This window comes from Mercurialis annua, linkage group LG5 (assembly GCF_937616625.2).
Source record: "Mercurialis annua linkage group LG5, ddMerAnnu1.2, whole genome shotgun sequence".
NCBI lineage: Eukaryota > Viridiplantae > Streptophyta > Magnoliopsida > Malpighiales > Euphorbiaceae > Mercurialis > Mercurialis annua.
This window is the reverse complement of record NC_065574.1, coordinates 54,041,371-54,060,793: the sequence shown is the minus strand read 5'-3', so window position 1 is coordinate 54,060,793 and position 19,423 is coordinate 54,041,371. Positions and strand designations below refer to the sequence as shown.

At 28.5% G+C, this 19,423-nt stretch overlaps 1 protein-coding gene and 1 long non-coding RNA gene across 2 annotated transcripts; one reads left to right on the top strand and one right to left on the bottom strand.

Moving 5' to 3' along the window:
- Positions 1 to 5,964: 5,964 nt before the first annotated feature.
- LOC126680021 (uncharacterized) lies at positions 5,965 to 8,533 on the bottom strand. Its single transcript, XR_007641027.2, has 3 exons — positions 8,336 to 8,533; positions 7,128 to 7,219; positions 5,965 to 6,194 (listed from the first exon to the last, which is right to left on the bottom strand). It is a non-coding gene; the product is annotated as an uncharacterized LOC126680021 (long non-coding RNA).
- A 4,304-nt stretch (positions 8,534 to 12,837) lies between these two features.
- LOC126680015 (codeine O-demethylase-like) lies at positions 12,838 to 15,689 on the top strand. The gene is made up of 4 exons (XM_050375045.2): positions 12,838 to 13,113; positions 13,456 to 13,703; positions 14,425 to 14,755; positions 15,187 to 15,689. Exons 1-4 carry the CDS (start codon positions 12,868 to 12,870, stop codon positions 15,436 to 15,438), a joined length of 1,077 nt encoding a protein of 358 aa, XP_050231002.1. The 5' UTR covers positions 12,838 to 12,867; the 3' UTR covers positions 15,439 to 15,689.
- Positions 15,690 to 19,423: the final 3,734 nt, after the last annotated feature.

The following is a 19,423-nucleotide window of genomic DNA, read 5'->3' as shown; positions in this document are numbered from 1 at the left end:
CTGTAGAGGACCTGCTCGAATTAGCTCATTATACCTGAAGCTCGTTGGATCATCTCCCCCCTCCATCTGGCATTCGTTGAGAGGATGCCCAATTACTCCGCACTTGAAACAAAGTTCCGGTAGTCTTTCATATCTTAGAACGGCCAATATCGATTTCTCAGCACTATCCACTCTGACTTTTAGGGCCCTCTTAAGGGGTTTGCGAATATCAACTTTAACTCGGACCCTAATATACTTACCTAGGCAGTCCCCAGATGCACCCGGATCCACCTCCACCACTTCTCCAATCTGGGATCCTAAGCTTTTTCCTGCCTCTTTGCTCAGGTAGATCAACGGCAGGTTGTGGATTTGAACCCAGAAAGGGGCTTTGCTAAATTCCAGATTCTGGTATTCCCCCAGTCCCGTAGGGACTTCCACCACAATCAACAATTCTTGAAACTTCCAAGGACCTCCAGTCATGACCCTCTGTCTGTCATCTTTCGACCCAAAGTGAAAGATAAAAACATTATCCCCCACTGATTCAACTAGGAGAGATTCTTTAGTTCTCCATAAATAGTTAACGGTGCCAATGATTCCTTCTCTGCTCACCCGTTTAGTTGACATCACTTTGCCAATTAATGAGCTCGCTACCTTCTTTTCGCCTACCTCTCTGGCTTTATCTCCAATGTCGCACACGACTATGTCATCGTCCTCCTCTTCAAGGGAGAGGCCTTGGTACAAAGATGAAATATCCATACTGGAGCAAGGTTCTCGTCGAGAGAACTGGAACTATTCTCTAGAGAGAGAAAAAATCTGTAATTATTTTTGTGAATCTTGTAACCTTAGAAAGAAGAACTGACGCTTTTACTATAAAAAAATGCACATAAGTAAAAGGAAATGAAATACACTGGTAAAGAAGAGAACTCGAGAATGAGTCCCTTTCCTTTTCTTTTGTTTTGTAAATTTCTCTCTTTTTTTCATCTAACTAACCAAACTCTATCATAATCTTATTTTTAAATTTAATTTTCAAGCCTTTTTACCTTCTCTTGCTTAACTACTTTTTTTTTTATTATTATTTTGAAAAATCGTGTTCATGCTACAATTTTTCTATTTTCTAGTATTTCCGTTTTAAAATAGTTTATATAATTTAATCGATTTTGTGTTGTTTTTAAGTTTTGATTTGTATAATTACAATTGAAGAAAGCTATTGACGTTGTTCTCAATTTTGAGCTATTAAATTATCGTATTTTGAATTTCTGTGTTGAAATCATAAAAGCTTGAATATGCCCAGCCAGAACCAGAACAACTCCAGGAAACCCACAAAACAAACAATTCACTGTCGCTGATTAAAGAAAAAAAATCAAAGCAGAAAGACCAACCTACAAAGCTTGATTTTTTTTTTTCAAATTTCATCAAGACATAGATACCAAATGAAGTCAATGGGTGTTCTAATGGCCAATCCACCAACCTACACTTACATAGTTGAAGAATTAGAGATACCAAATGGAGTCAATTGGTGTTCGATAATCAAGGATTCAAATTTTTTATTCCGATGAGAAAAAAAATGGAAATAAAAATAAAAGGAAATGAAAATAAAAATTGATAATTGTACACTCTGATATTTGTTTATATATTGTGGTGTTTTTATGTTGTTTACAGTAGAGACAAAAAGGAAGAATATTGTGATTTTGATATACTTAAAGTATACAAAAAATATACGAAAAGACGAAGTCCCAGTTGTTGTTTTTAGGCGGTATCGGCGGAGGAGTTGATGGTGCTTCAGAAAAGAACAAAGAGAAGGAGAGAATGACAGAAAAAAGAAGAAGATAATGATATTGGCTATGTCAAAGAAATTGACTCTTGATTTTGGATGTAAAGTGTTTCTGAGAATGAAAAATTTACGAATGATGTATACAAAACACATGTTAAAAAGGTATACAAAAAATATGATAGAAGTATATGAACAATGTATAGTTTTTTTTGTATATATATATATATATATATATATATATATATATATATATATATATATATATAATTCAAAATTCTGCAAGTAGAAACAATCAAATAGAAATTAAAGCATACATAATATAGACACAAATTAAGTAATTGCAGTATACATAAAGTATAGAAAAATTACATAATTACAGTATACATAAAACATACATAAATTATATAAGTATATTATATATAAAATATACAAAAATTATACAAAAATTATATAATTACGTTATATATAAAATATACATAAAGTATATAGCAATTACATAATTATGGTATACATAAAGTATACATATTTTATATAATTACTATATACATAAAATATATATATAAATTATATAATTATGGTATACATAAAGTATTAAAAGTTACATAATTACGGTATACATAAAGTACATAATTACTGTATACATAAATTATACAGAGAGTATACAAAAATTATTATATAATTACGGTATATATAAAGTATACAGTAAATACATAATTACGGTATATATAAATTATACTGAAAATATACTGAAAATACATAATTACGGTATATATAAAATATATATAAAATATACAGAAATCACATAATTGCGGTATATATAACATATATAAATAATATACAAAAATTTCATGTTACATTATACATAAAGTATAAAAAAATTCATAATTACACTATACATAAAGTATATAACAGCATAATTTGCCATTTCTATTGAATGTACTTTCTAATCTTGTTATTGTATACTATGTGTATAACTATTTATATGTTTATGCTTTTGTATCAGTTTCTATTTTAAATTTTATTGAATATATTTTTTATATTCTTATTGTATACCGTAAGTTTACCTTCTATTTGTATTTTTTATGTATTGTATTAGTTTTGGTTTTAATTGTCATGGAATTTTGTATTCTTATTATATACTTTTTTGTGTTTTTAATGAATTGTACCCATTTATATTTAAAATTGTTAAGGAATAAACTTTCAGGATTCTTATTGTATATTATGTGTATATCTTCTAAACGTGTTTCTAGTAGTTTTTGACTTTCTGTTTTAAATTTAATTCTTGTGTTTTAATAAATAATATGTCTATAAACTAAGAGATTCAATGTTTTTAATTATAAGATATATATTAATTTATTAATTTAATTATCAAAAACTAATTTACTAGAATATAGTTAAGAGATTAATTCTGATAATTTAACTGAAATTTTTAAAAATTATAATTATTAGTTTTTTTTTTAAAATCAGTAGTATATTTGAAATCTTTTTTTTTAGCAATATTTGAAATCGAAATTTTATAAAAATGAGTTAACAGTTAAATGTATATTTTAAAGTTTGGATTTCTCAATAATTTAGTAATATTTGTTTTATGGATAAAAAAAGTAATTATTTTCAATGTAAAATTTTATTTGTTTTATTTGCATACGAGAAAATTATTTTAATAATGGTAACAATTTGTTTGGCTCGATGTTGAGCAGTAGTCAAGGCAATGACTTCAATATTCAGTATTCACTTTTTTCTTCATTTCTTACATATTGACTATTCTTGCTTTGTTGGCATTATACCAGGTTCAAATAATGGGTATATAAAAAGTAAGATAAAATTTCTTTTCCTTTTTTTTTATTACTAAACGACAAAGATAGCCTAATTCTATTCCTTGCAACAAATTTCAGCAAGTTGGATATCATGACACGTTGGTTAGGAAGCTTTTTTGGTTTTGAACTATGATTACCGCCGCTTTTATCTACTCCCTCCGTCCCAATAGAGTTGTCCACTTTGAGAAATTTTTTTGTCCCAAAACTCTTGTCCACTTTCAAAAAGTAACTAACTTTTACACTTAGTTTTTCTATATTACCCCTATTTAAAATAAACTAATGAGTAAATTGCAAGTGGGTCCTATATTAAATAGGGGTATGATAAGGAAAGTAAGGAAAATTTTATAAAATCTATAAACAATAATTGCTTTTCTTAAACTGTGTGATAAAGTAAAGTGGACAACTTTATTGGGACGGAGAGAGTATTATGTATTCTCTCAAATTTGTAAATAAATCACGTGCTACGCCAATTAATTTAGAAATAAAAATGTTAGTCCCAATAAAAAAAGAACACGTGTATATATGGTATTATATTATACTAAATAAGGTACTTTTCAGTTTTTCATTGATCTATAATCCTTAAACTGATTAAGTAATTATAAAAAAGGTGTTACTTTATGATTGTTTTAGTATCGTTCTTAATCCTTTTAATTTCAGTTTTGTATTTATAATTTTTAGTTGTTAATTTCAGGTTTTACTATTAAACTGGATTTTAATTTTATTGCGAGACAAATATAAGCAAGTTATTAGTTTGCTTATAACATATTTACATCTCGTATCCAATGCTACAGTACACGGCTTTCTATTTTATTTTTAACTTTACATTGTTTAAAAACATATTTACATCTCGTATTTTTTTTATCAAAAATATCTTTTTAGTTTTTAAATTTTAAAATACCTTTTTCACTTTTTCATGATTGATTATCTTTTTTATAGTTTTTTTATTTATCTGGAGTTTTTTCTAGTTTTTTTATGGTGTTTTTATATTGTTTAAATTGTGTATTTTTGGTGTAATTGTAAAGGTTTTTTAGTGTTTAAATAGTATAGTTTTGGTGTTTTTTACGGTGTAATTTAGGTGTCTTTTTAGTATTTGTTTTAATAAAAACACCACAGATACACCATAAAAACACTAGAAAAACACCAGAATTAAACCAGAAAACCACCAAAATTACACTATGACGTAGATACACCAGAGTACAATATAACGTAAATGCACCATAAAAACACTGCAAATATACTAGAAATACACTATAACGTAGATGCACCATAAAAACAATGTAAATACACCATAAATCAATTCATTGTTTACAAAGCAGTAGCATTAAAACAAAAGAAAAAATCTACAAACAAGAGAATCAAAAAATAATTATATAAACAATATATAAAAGAATTTTATAAACACAAAATAATATATCTACAATAATCTATATACAATTAATATAAATTATCATAAAAAGATAATTAAAAACGACATCGGGAAATCTATTGGAACAATCGCGGCGACGAGAAAATCATTGGAAGAATCATGACGATGATAAATTCACTGGAAAAAAAACGGGACAACAAAAATACTACGACAAAAACTCCACCTAAAGACGTGCGACGGTGAGATGGAAGAAAGCGACGATCGGAAAAGAAAAAATATAAAAAAATGAGAGTAGTTTCAGAGCTATTTTTAAGGGGTTATACCAAAAAAGAAAATATGAAACGAGAGAGAGAGAAAAAAAATTTGATAAAGAAAGAAGTAGAGGAAGAGAGAAGTAAAGAGAATCAAATGACCTAAAATGAGTTAAAGACCTACTCCCTCTATTCCGTTTAAGAAGGGATTTTTAATTGTCCCATCTAAGAAGGCCATATCGTGTTTTTTGTGCCAAATTATATTGAACTTACACTTTATCCCTTAGTTATTTTAATATGCATTAAATGTAACTCAATTTACAATACATTTATTCAATTATTAAGAGAAACTATACTAATTAATAGGGGTAGACATGACAAAATAAAATATTGTCTTATTTTATTAATCTTTGTGCAAAACTCATTTGTCCCTTCTTAAACAGGACGGAGGGAGTAATATATAGTAGAGTATTTTTGATATTATATGTAGTCGCTTGGATTGGCTTAAATACATCAAAAATCACAAACTTTTCGCGTGTTTTTAGTATTCAACGTAATTTTTAAATTTTGGCAATATTTAACATGAATTTTTCAATTTTTTCACAATTAAGACCACGTGTGTGTTTCTTTTGAAAAATAGTTTCATTTTACATCTAAAACGGTGTCGTTTTAATTTAAAAACTGTCACGACCCAAAATCGAGGGCCGCGACCGGCGCTAGGGAATGGGAATTGTAGTTCCGAATCCCGTAGCAAGCCTGAAATTCACTATGAATTTTTCGCAATTATGTTATAACACGGAAGCATTTAATTATGAAAACATTAATAGTTATTTTGTAAACACTGGCTACGTAAATCTAACATCGTTATAAACATTTTCCAAAACTATAATATTGTCCTAGGTCATGACTGGTCACACAATGTACTACTGCAGCGGTCACGGAAGCCGGTCTGTACATGGTAAGACAGACTCCCGGAAAAATGATGAACTTCTAGTCACTCCAAGTCTAGGTACCTGAAATGTTTAAAAACCACGGGGTCAGCTTAAACTGAGTGAGATATACCTTACTAACGGTATTACCACAAAAATAACATCGCAATTAAAATTCATTTATTTAAACAAATATAATATCATCACATTACAAACAAAGAATTGATCCGATAGAAACCTTAATCTTAAACTCCTAACCTTTCCTAACATGTATCGTATTTCATATCAAATCAATTTGATCCAAGTGGTACGGTCCCGAGATAGTTCAACCGAGTTACTCGTTACCACGTGGCATAGTCCCGAGATAGTTCAACCGAGTTACATCATGCCACTGCTTAATCCCAAGGTGTGAGTCCCGAGATAGTTCAACCGAGTTACTCACCAGATACGGGTCCCGAGATAGTTCGACCGAGTTACATCGTATCTGCCAAAATTATAATCCTCCTTTCCGATACCCAAACATATTCCATTTCATAATCATATATTGAGCTCATGTCAAACAATTCTAAGTACAGACATCTAGACTCTTACAAACACCGGTGATCACACGGCCTATTGACGCCCAATAGGTAGCTTGTTTCTTCGGATCACACACCAATTTCAAACATAGAACAAATAGCAATAACGATATACAAAATGTCAAACATAGAACAAACAACAACCAAAACACCGCTCAATTTGATCCAACACCAAATAATTCACTCACAAATATATAATCAATCAATACATAATTTAATTGTCAAACGTAAATTATTAATATGTATACTCATATACATATATATATAACTATTTCATAAGTCATATTCCGTGTATCCCACGGTAGAATAACCATTTAGTTCATACAATTCCAAATCACAACAAATGATTATATAATGCGATGTGTTTTTATAACTTATAATTAAAATATTTAATAATATGCTTATAGCGTAATAATACGCGAGAGTAAAGTATACTCACTCCTTGCTTTCCAATCCAAATTGTTTATACGCATTAGTCTTGGCCGAATACTCCTAGGCCAAAACCGTCGATCCCTTCGCCTCTCGGTTTGTCTGTTACAAACGAGGTTCAAAATACATTTATATCTCATTGGCATTATAAAATCAAAACTATTAATTACTATATTAAGTTAAGTCTTCTTAACTTAAACCCATCTATAATGCCCAATCAATCCTATAAGACTCGCTCAAACGTCTAAATTCACTTAGCCGCGTTTTTACGTCAATATCGCCTTTTTGTTTTTAAATCTCAAAATGCTCGACCTTAATATATTTTCCTTAGCAAATTTGAGTTTAAAACAGCATATATAACCTTTAAAATCCTTGATTTTCATACAATCTTAACCTTAGTCGAAATGCACTTCATTTCACTAAACTTCGCCTATCGATTCCTACTCGATTTAAACACGACACGGAAACAATATTGTAAGACTTACTTAGCATGATTATTATACTAAGTTATTAACATTTTAATCAATTTAGGACATCCCTATTATATTTTCTATAACCATTTTACCAATCAATTTTGATATTGCATTTTGTAACGTAAGTTACGTCATTTATGTTCTATGTTTAAAACGTCAATTTTATGGTTATTCCTTTAATGTTTTAATCGATTTAATTCAGCCTATAGCTTAATATAATAAACTATATATCAATTATTAATCATGTCATAACCTTTATCCAATTTCCGATTACAATTCATTAATAATTTATCCTAAAAACTGTTTTTACGTTAAGTTTGATTTCTAGTTTCGTAGCTCCACAAACGACCAAACCGATCACACATTTAAACATAAACGGAGGGTGGCATCAGCCCCCTCCCCTTCTACTCAGCCCTCCCCTGTTTGGACAGAGGAGGGGCCGGCAATGCCCTGGTGCATCGCACCAGGGCTGCTGCCTGCAGCAGCTCACCGTGCTTCGGCACGGTGAGGGTCCGGCCACCATGGCCATGGGTATCCCCCTTCAAGACATAGACCTTAATCAAACCCTAACACCCCCACAATTCACAACTCTCACAACTCACTCAAACCATCCCTTAAATTTAGCTTTAATCAATCAATTACACTTACTAATCACCATTTTAGAGCTTAAAATCATCATCACTAACAATTTCAAACAAATCAGAAATTTACAGCAGAAACCTTAACCCTATATAACGATTTTTACCTTGATTTTCTGGGCTTGATGAGTAGAGAATCTCATGCTCGTTCCATGGCCACAAAAATCGCATCAATCGGACTTAAAACGAAGGAGTTATGGCTAATTGAAAATTTGTTACCTATAAGCTTCAAATGAGGAAGATGATGATATTTGGAGCTGAGATAATTATGAATTTGCTGAGATAAATCATTTTCTTAGGCTATATGTATTTATGGTATAATGTTCCCATTAACCCTTAATGAAGCCACCTCCTCAAACTTAGGTCCTAAGCTTTTTTTTTATTCAATTTAGCCCAAAAATCACTTAATCGTTTAATCTCGACAAAATTTCGTATTATTTATGTCCAAATAAATAATACTCTTCCGCCAACCCACTATTTAGACTCCACTAATCGATTTTGTCAAATTTTGGCTAAAACGCTCAATTTTCCAATTTGATCGAAAATGACGATTTCCGTCACTTTTTCGTCCTTATTTTTCTTTTATGAATATTGATATCCAAATTATCAATATTATTTTCTTAATTACTGATTCCCGTCAATAGTTTATTTATTTAATATTTTTCGGGCAATAAAATTCCATTTTCTAATTTTTCGGGAACTTAATCTTATTTCTAATTCCAACTTTTCCTTAGTCCCGTTTAAGTATCTTAGATGTTACAATTATTGAAATTCATTCTTTAGATTTCAATATCGACCTATCCTCGTCCTTAATTACTTAATTTCTTCGCTAACTCCCTTTTCTAGTCGCTATGACTACTAATTTAAATTGCGTTGCTCACTTCGGCAACGTCAAACGTACGGGGTATTACAAAAACGGTGCCATTTTATATCTAAAACGGTGTCGGTGTCTTTAATTGCAAAATTTGAAAAGTTCATGTACCTTTTTGTCAAAATTAAAAGATTATGTTAAATATAAAACACAAGCGAAAGTTGATGATTTTTTATGCATTTAAGTGTATTATATTTTAAATAAGAATAGAGAGAAAAATTTCAAAAAAATATGCTGAAAAGAGTATAAATATGTTTCTAAAATAAATATTTCAAAAATAATCACAAAAAACAATCAAGGACAATGGAAAAGCAATACAAGGTTATAATTAATAGATAATATAAATTGGAAACGAATTTAATAAATTAGATTTAATTATAAAATAAACAATTATATTTTTCTAAAAAAATATTTTATAATCCACCATTTCAATTCACCTTTTATATTTTTTTTACGTAACAGTATTTCATTCGTCGAACTCTGCTTCAAAAGTGATATTTTAAAATTAATTTTTAATCCATCCATTTTTTTAATGCTATATCAAATGGTTTAAGAAAAATTAATTAAAAATAAATTATATAACATTAATTTTTATCACTTTCCCTTCATGTTTTTAGTTTTGACATTCATTTTATCGTCGCTGTGGGATGGAGAAACCGAGAAAGTATACTATTTAAACACTAAAAAACCATTACAATTACAAACTTAAGATAAATAAAAATTGTTCTTATACTGTTTAGTGTAATTTATTATTTTTGTCAAAGACGGAGAAAGTAATTAGAATCACAAACTTAAAATAAATAAAAATATTCAAAGGCTATTTATGTGGGCTTTTTTTTTACCAAATTATGTGGGAATTGACAGGACAGAGAAGAGGTTACGTGAAGATAAGGTATATCGACCTATTTATTTTGGCGCCCAAGAAAGATGGACTATGATGAATGTGGAACAAAAGTTCATTTTACCCCTTTAACTTGTAACAGACTATCAAAAAAATCTAAATTAACAAAACCGTATTATAGCATGAACTTGTCAAAACCAAATAAAAAACACCCCTATATTGATTTGACACCTTAATTAAAAAAGTGAACTTTATAAAAATTACTATAATTTATTCTAATGAATCATAATAAACTCTAATTAAACTAACCTAATTAACACTTAATCTTAATTAACCTAAATTTAAAATGACAAATTTATAGATTTTTATTTGAACAAAGGATCACTTTACCCCCTCAACTTGGCACAAAGTATCAAAAACGTCCAAATTGACAAAACCGTATCACTTTTACCCTGAACTTGTCAAAACCGGTACAAAAAGACCCCTGTGCTGACGTGGCGCCTTAATTGGAGAGTGGGTTACTTAAATACTCATTAATCCTAATTAAATATTACTAATCATACTTAACTTTTAATTAAATTTTTAATTAAAACAGGGACCTTTATGAACTTTTTCCCAATTTTTTTTTTTTTACAATTTCCGGCAAGGAGGAGCTCCTCCTCGCCGAAGGTCTGTTCTCAGAAGAACAGATCCCGTCTGTTCTAAGAAGAACATATCCCGTCCGTTCTAAGAAGAACAGACCTGGGTGATTTGTTCTTCTTAGAACAGACCTGGGTCTGTTCTTCAAGAACAGACATGGTGTCTGTTCTTGAAGAACAGACCCACGGGTCTGTTTTTTTAAATTATAGAAAGTTTGGGGTTAGTTTGTTATATATGTATAATTTAGAGGGCTAGTTTGTTATATATGTATAATTTAGAGGGTTAGTTTGTGATATATGTATAATTTAGAGGATTAATTTGTTATTTTATATTTTTTAGTTAGAAGGATTAAATTTTTTTTTGTTTTAATTATTAGGTATTAATTTATAATGTTTTAAAAGAATTAGGACCATTTTAAACTTTTTTCCTATGAAAAACCACCTCAAAAAACCGAAACCACCATTGAAACAAGAGAGTGTATTTCACTCTCTTAGGTGAGAGTAGGGAGGAGGGTTTTTGTACCCATTTTGCCAAGTTCAGGGTAAAAGTGATCCCATTTTGCTAATTTGGACGTTTTTGATACTTTATTCCAAGTTGAGGGGGTAAAGTGATCCTTTGTTCATTTTTATTTTCCTACACCTCTAACGTCCCTCCTCCTCCACAACCACCACCGCCGTCCAAAATCCACCATCCGGCCCTCTACCTCGGTCTGTTCTTGAAGAACAGATCCGCCGATTTGTTCTTCAACGAGGAGCAGATCGCTCCTCGTTTTTGCGAAAAAAAAATCCTCTATGTTTTGTAAAAGGTACAAAACAATTATTATTTTTTGTAAAAGGTACAAAACAATCCTCTATGTTTTTGTAAAAGGTAAAAAACGAGGAGAACATAATTTTTTTTTATAAAAGGTACAAAACAATCCTCTACGTTTTTAGTTAGTATTAATAAGATATAAGGAGTTTTAAGATAAAAAGGAATAAATTATTATTTTATTTATTATGTGTTAATTCGAAATATGAAAAAATATTTAGGATCATTCTAAAGTTTTTTACCATTAAAAACCAGATAGTGTCTTACTCTCTGAGGTGAGAGTAGGGAGAAGAGTTTTTGATCCGATTTTTACAAATTCAGGGCAAAAGTAATACGAGTTTATTAATTTGGATTTTTTTGATACGTCGTTATAAGTTGAGGGGTAAAAATAATCCTTTGTTCAATGAATGTGTATCATAATAAATTGGCAGAACTCAAATTTAGGTCTCTTTATTTTTTATTTTTTATTTTTTTATTTCTGGGTTATCTTATTTTTTTAGTTCTTTTATTTTTGTTTTTTTTCACTATTTTATATATAATTTTTATTTATTTAATCATTTTTTAAATTTATGTTTTGTTTACTTAGTCCAATAAAAGACGAAATCATTGTAAAATTTGATTATACAGAGACGAAGTAAATAATTCTTTTTAAAACCACATAAACAAAAAGTGAAAAATATAAAAACATGAGGATGAATTCTGCCTAACAAATTGTTAGAACTAATTAAAGATTCATCTTAAATTAATATAAATGATCAAATAAATATATATTTGTTATTTTCAACGACAAATTCTATATATTAGTTAATTTAATTTGTTGTACACCTTTAATTTTAAATTATCCAAAAAAATTATGCTACTTCAGTTTCAATATACATATGCTGGACCAATTATTTTCGGCCACTTCAGTTTCAATATATTTATATTCAGGGGCATATCCAAAAGGGTAAGGAGGGTCGGCCAACCCTCACCATTTTTTTTTGAGAAAAATACGTATACGGGGTAACCGCACCTACAAGTGTTAGAAGCGGTTTTTCCTTATAGAGGCGATTAAAGTATACCATACGGGGTAACTAGTTACCACACTTACACCTTGTTTACTTATTTCTAAATAACCGAACGCAAAAATTTCTACCTAATTGGAATCATGATTTTACCCCTGCTTATGTTGCACCAAAAAAAATATAACTGATTTGTCATAAATAATCGAAAATTGAATATACCACGCGTGCATGATTTAACCAAAAATCACTTTGGTACTTTTCGAAATCGCAAATATAAAAATTTAGTAACTAAAATATTATATTTTGAATTTGTTCACCATTTTACTACTTTTGGAAAGTATGCCAACCGCTATAATCAATTTTACTCCCTTATCTAGAATGTTTTTCATAATTAAAAAACGACACCTAACAAATATAGTAATTGACTATAAAAGAGAGTAAAATTGGATTTGGATCATCTCTCTCAAACACTTGCCAATGGAATCCAAATTTGAAACGTTAACCTTAGGAAAAACCCTAGCGGTGCCTTATGTTCAGGACCTGGCTAAGAAATCATTGGCTACAGTTCCATCTAGATATGTCAGACCTGATCAGGACCCTCCATTTCTACCCAATTCTTCTTCGCCCGATCAGGTTCCGGTCATCGACATGAACAAGTTGCTTTCTGAAGACTCCGAGTTGGATAAGTTTCACAATGCTTGTAAAGATTGGGGTTTCTTTCAGGTATGCACCAAAACTTATCGAGTTCTATATTTTGTTCCTGTTTTTCAAAACCCTTACGAAATTTCGATATTCTTTACTAATTCTACAAAACGGGATTTGGGTTCAGGAGTGTCTACCTTATTTTCCAAACAATGATGATTCAATGAAACAAGAATTTTGTTTTCAAAGATATTTATTGTTTTAGTATTTTCCGTTTCAAAGCGTCTTTAGTTAAACTAAAGCGTTTGTGGGAGAAATTAAACTCACGACCTAACAGAATATTGTTCAGCGTTTATACCATTTGAACTATTTTAACAAATTATTAAAATTAAGTATTAATGATTTTAATTTTTATGCACATAGTTGATTAACCATGGAGTGAGTTCGTCATTGGTGGAGACAATGAAATTAGAAGCTAAAAGTTTCTTTAATCTTCCGACTGATGAGAAAAAGAAATTTGATATAAGAGATGGAGAATCTGAAGGGTATGGCCAAGCTTTTGTTGCATCCGAAGAACAGAAGCTTGATTGGTGTGATATGCTGTACCTCACCGCTCTCCCAATCCACTTGAGGAAGGACTATTTAATGCCTAAATTTTCCCTTCCGTTAAGGTAATTCCTAAAAGATCAGTTTCGAGTATTGGTGCATCCAGTGGTTTCGGCTGATTTAACATTTAACACTAACGACCAACACTAACAACTAACGTAATTAGATTACAAATCACTCAGAAAAGAGTTTCATAATTAAAATAATTAATGTTAATTTATTTTGGAGGTATCCAAACTTTCCTTTAATTGTATTTTGATGATCAAATTTTGGTTCATTTTATTTTGATAACTAAACTTTAATTTCATCTAAAAGTTTTCGGCCAAAAGTTCATAGGGAGAGTCGGATTTTACCACATTTCAATGTTTTTTGCTTGTATTAATTATCATTTATCCTTAATATCATTTTAACGAAGAATTTTCTGACCAAATTATGTATACATGACAAGTTTTTAGATAAAAAGTAAAACAAAATCATCACGTATATGTATTTTGCTGGAAAATCTCCCGCTGAAATGAAATTAAAATTCACCATTCATAATAAAAACAATTAAATTATAATAATCAAATTGAAACGAACCAATGTTCGGTCATCAAAGTGTAACAAAAAAAGATAATTTGTAAACCCCCATGATTAATTATCCCTAAATAATATGAAACTTTAGTTATTTTAAAAATTCAATATATATATATATATATATATATATATATATATACATCTCAATATGTAACCTTTATAAATTCCTATGTTAATTAATATTTATGATATTTATTCTTTTTATGGTAGAACTATCCTTGAAGCTTATTCAGAAGAAATGAAAAATCTTAGCATGAAAATATTAAATGTAATGGCAAAAGCTCTAAGAATAGAACCAAGTGATGATCTAGTGGGAGTATTTGAACCAGAGGGATGGCAGTCAATAAGAATGAATTATTATCCTCCATGTCCTCAACCAGAGCTTGTTGTGGGCATATCTCCTCATTCAGATGGCACTGGATTCACCATACTTCTTCAAGCCAACGAAACCGAAGGACTTCAAATTAAAAAGGATGGAAAATGGGTTTCGATTCAACCACTCGCTAATGCTTTTGTCATCAACGTTGGAGACATGCTTGAGGTACGTAACTGTTTTACTATAAATAGCTACATTGACATTGATTATATCGTGTCGTGTAGCTAGACATGTGCATGCGTGTGGGTACGTATTCGCCAAACTCTATCTAATTTGGATAAGATTGAACATTTAATTTTAATAAAAATATGATCTAAATTCGAATTTAATCCAAATTTACTTAAATTTAAACTTTAAAATTTTAATATTCTATGTAGGTTTGAAAAAATTTGATACGAACTCGTATAGCATAATTTTATGCATCAAGATTTAATAATGAAAAGTAAATCTAAATAGAAATTATAATGGATTTAAATATATATATGTAACTCACAATATCTATCATTAAATTCTTTCAGAGAATTTGTAATTTTATAACTTTAAAATATTCAAATAAAAATAGTAATATATCTTTTTCATTGTGGTTGATTTTATAGGCTTTATCGAATGGAATTTATCCAAGCATAGAGCATAGAGCAGTCGTAGACTCGGTGAACGAAAGAATTTCGATTGCCACATTCTGTAGTCCTAGATTGGATGCGGAGATCGGTCCGATGGCGAGTCTTATTACTCCTGAAACTACACCATTGTTTAAGAGGTTTTTATATGCAGATTACTTGCAGAACTTTTTTTCTAATAAGCTCGATCGCAAATCACAACTTGATAAGTTTAGGGTCTATCCAAATTGAAGCCTGCGGTCCAAAATGTTTTTAAACCACTCTCAATAAAATACATAATTGCACATCAATCTCTATGTAATTATTTATATATGAATGAACATAAAAATGTTTCCATGTCAGCAAACTCATATCTAAATTTGATATTGAAGATGATAATTATTTTGTGGTTACATTTGTTTCCGTTTTTTGAGTCAATTTCAGAGATGGGAGTAATGTAGAAAGATATAAGATCTATAATATTCAGATTTTTTTTTTTGCAATTTCAGTTAAATGATAGTAATTTTATAGTTTATCATTAATTATTCATGTATAACTTATTTTTTTTTAATATTTTATAAATAGGAAAAATAAGCTTATCTACCTACAATTTTAGTGTTTTTGTTAAATATACCACGATCTTCAAATCTTAATCCATCATTTATTTCAATTTTTATCAATATATTGTAAATCGTTTTGAGCTAATGTGGTGTAATTTTATTCATGTACATGTAAAACAAATTATCATACGTGGCATAAAAAAACCTTGTGTCATGCCATCTTTAAATGAGTCGTGGACATATTTGGCAAACATATATGAAAGATTAATTTGTAAAATTTAAAGATCATTCTATACTTGGTAAAAACATCGAAATTGTGAAGAGATAAATTCAAAATATCTTAAAAAATAGAGAAAATTTGGAATTTACCTAAAATAAAGAAATAATAGGTCTTTATACCTCAACACAGAAAAGATGGCGAAAATGCATCACTGTTTTAACTTTTTTGTGATTTTACTCTTTAAATTTGAATATTTATTATTTTACTCTGACACACACACATAACACATGCTCTCTTTCTCTCTCTCTTTTTTTCTCTCTTTCTCTTTCTTTTTTTTTTTTTTGCGTGTGTACAGGTCTTCCACAATATTATGCAGAACCATTTTTCATTCACTTCTCTTTTATTCATTCACTTTACATTCAATTCTTTTTTATTCATTCAATTTTCTTTAGGTCTTCCATAATTATGCAGAACTATTTTTCATTCAATTTATTTTTGTTCATTCAATTCTTTTTTGTTCATTCAATTTTTTTTATTCTTTAAATTAACTGGAGATTACAAATTTCATTTCCATTTTCTATGAATATTAAATTTTAAAGCAAGCTTATCAGAAAATTAAATGAATGTCAAAAATCTATTTTAATTCCATTTTCCATCTTATTATCATGTTATTACGAGTATCATATATAGCAGATTATTATATGATAATGTAATCATATTGCTGGATAATATAAGATACAAGTACAATATCACATTATCATATGATTATCATTGTATCAGCTTATTATATGATTATCACAGCTTCACCTAAAATGTAATTATCAATGTATCATATTGCATTTTAATCTTATTATTATGCCATTATCAGTATCGTATGTAGCAGATTATTATCATCTCATTATCATAATTTTTTTATAATTTTTTTCATGCAAGTATCATATTATCATATTATTATCATTTTATTATCAATAAGAACCTTATCATAATTCACATTATCATCTCGTTATCATTATTTTTATGTAATTTTTTCCCATAGATGTATCATATCATCATACTATTATCATAACTTTATTATTTAATTATCATCTGGTTATCATTGATATCATGTTTTTTTTTTGTAATTATCACGTACGTTATCATATTTTTTTTTTGTAATTATCACATACGTTATCATCCAATTATCATAACCTCATCATACTTCATTATCATCTAGTTATCATAATTTTTATGTAATTTTTCTATATATGTATCATATTATCATAACTTTATTATTTAATTATCATCTGGTTATCACTGATATCCTGACTTGATTTTGTAATTATATTTTCACGTACGTTATCATCCAATTATCATAATCTTATCATACTTCATTATTGTCTAGTATCATATTATCATATGATTATCACAGTATTACTTTATCACATGATTATACAATTTCACCTTATCATATAATTATCAATTTATCATATTGCATTATCATCTTATTATCATGCCATTATTAGTATCATATATAGCAGATTGTTATCATAATTTTTCTACAATTTTTTTTTTCAAGCAAGTATCACACTATCATATTATTATTATTTTATTATCAATAAGAATCTTATCATACTATTATCTTCATATTATCATCTAGTTATCATAATGTTTATGTATATTTTCATATAGATATCATATTATCATACTATTATCATAACTGCATTATTTAATTATCATCTGATTATCTCTGATATCATGAATTTTTTTGTAATTATATTTTCACGTACGTTATCATCCAATTATCATAACCTTATCATACTTCATTATCATCTATTTATCATACTGTTGTGTTATATAATAATGTTATGATAACAACGTGATAATCATATGATATAATCAAACGTTTTTTTTATAAAAAAATTATTTCTCTTCAGTTTTATGATAATGATATGATAATGCAGTGATAATTATATGATAATCAGATGCTGTTTTTTTTTTTTGCAAAAATCGTTTTTTTATGTAAAAACTCATTATTTTCATCATAACATTGTTTCTTATGCAGATTTTTAGATCTAAAGTTGAAAAAATTCAAGATTAATTTATTTAGATATAAAAATTAAAATAAATCATATTTATCACCACGAATTAAGAAAAAAATCGCTAAAATCAAATATGAAAGGACGACGAAACGATGGCGGGGCGACAGAGAAACAACGAAGAAAAAAGAATAAAAATAGAGAAGAAAAGAAGAAAAAAATAAAAGAAGAAGAAAAAAATGGTGAAGAAAAATGAATCAGAGAAGAAGAAGAAAGAGAGCAGAAGAAGAAAGAGAGAAGGAGATAAAAAAAAGAAGAAAAATGACAGGTGTTGCTTAGAGTAAAATAAATATGATTAGAGTAAAATAATAATAAGGAGTAGGTATAATTATAATATAAATATGTCTTAGAGTAAAAAAAATAAATATATTAAAAGGGTGAGGTATTTTCTTTATCTGTTTCTTATTGAGGTATGAAATCATATAATTTTCAAAAAGAGAGTATTTTTCCTAATTTTCTCTAATAAATACATGAGTGTGTAAACTATATTTATTTTATTGCCAGACAAATATAAGCAAGTTATTAGTTTGCTTATAGCATATTTACATCTCGTATTCAATGCTATTGTACACGGCTTTCTATTTTATTTTCAACTTTATATTGTTTTAAAACATATTTACATCTCGTATTTTTTTTATCAAAAATATCTTTTTTAGTTTTAAAATTTCAAAATATCTTTTTCACTTTTTCATAATTGATTATCTTTTTTATAGTTTTTTTTATTTTCCTGGTGTTTTTTCTAGTCTTTTTATGGTGTTTTTATACTGTTTAAATCGTGTATTTCTCGTGTAATTGTAATGGTTTTTTAGTGTTTAAATACTATAGTTTTGGTGTTTTTTACCGTGTTAATGGTGTAATTTAGGTGTTTTATTGGTATTTTTTTTAATAATAACACCACAGATACACCATAAAAACACCAAAATTAAACCAGAAAAAACCAAAATTACACTATAATGTAGATACACCAGAAATACACTATAACGTAGATGCACCATAAAAATACTGCAAATACACCATCAATACACTATAACGTAGATGCACCATAGAAACACTGGAAATACGCCATAAATTAATTCATTGTTTACAAAGGCGGTAGCATTAAAACAAAAGAAAAAATCTACAAACAAGAGAAAGAAAATATAATTATATAAACAATATAGAAAATAATTTTTTAAACACAAAATAATATATCTACAATAATCTATTTATAAAAATTCTAAATTATCATAAATAAACCAAAAAAAGTTAAAAATAAAAATAAAAAATGACGTCGAGAAATCTATTGGAACAAACGCGGCGACGAGAAAATCATTGGAAGAATCACGACGATGATAAATTCACTGGAAAAAAAATGGGACGACAAAAATACTGCGACAAAAACT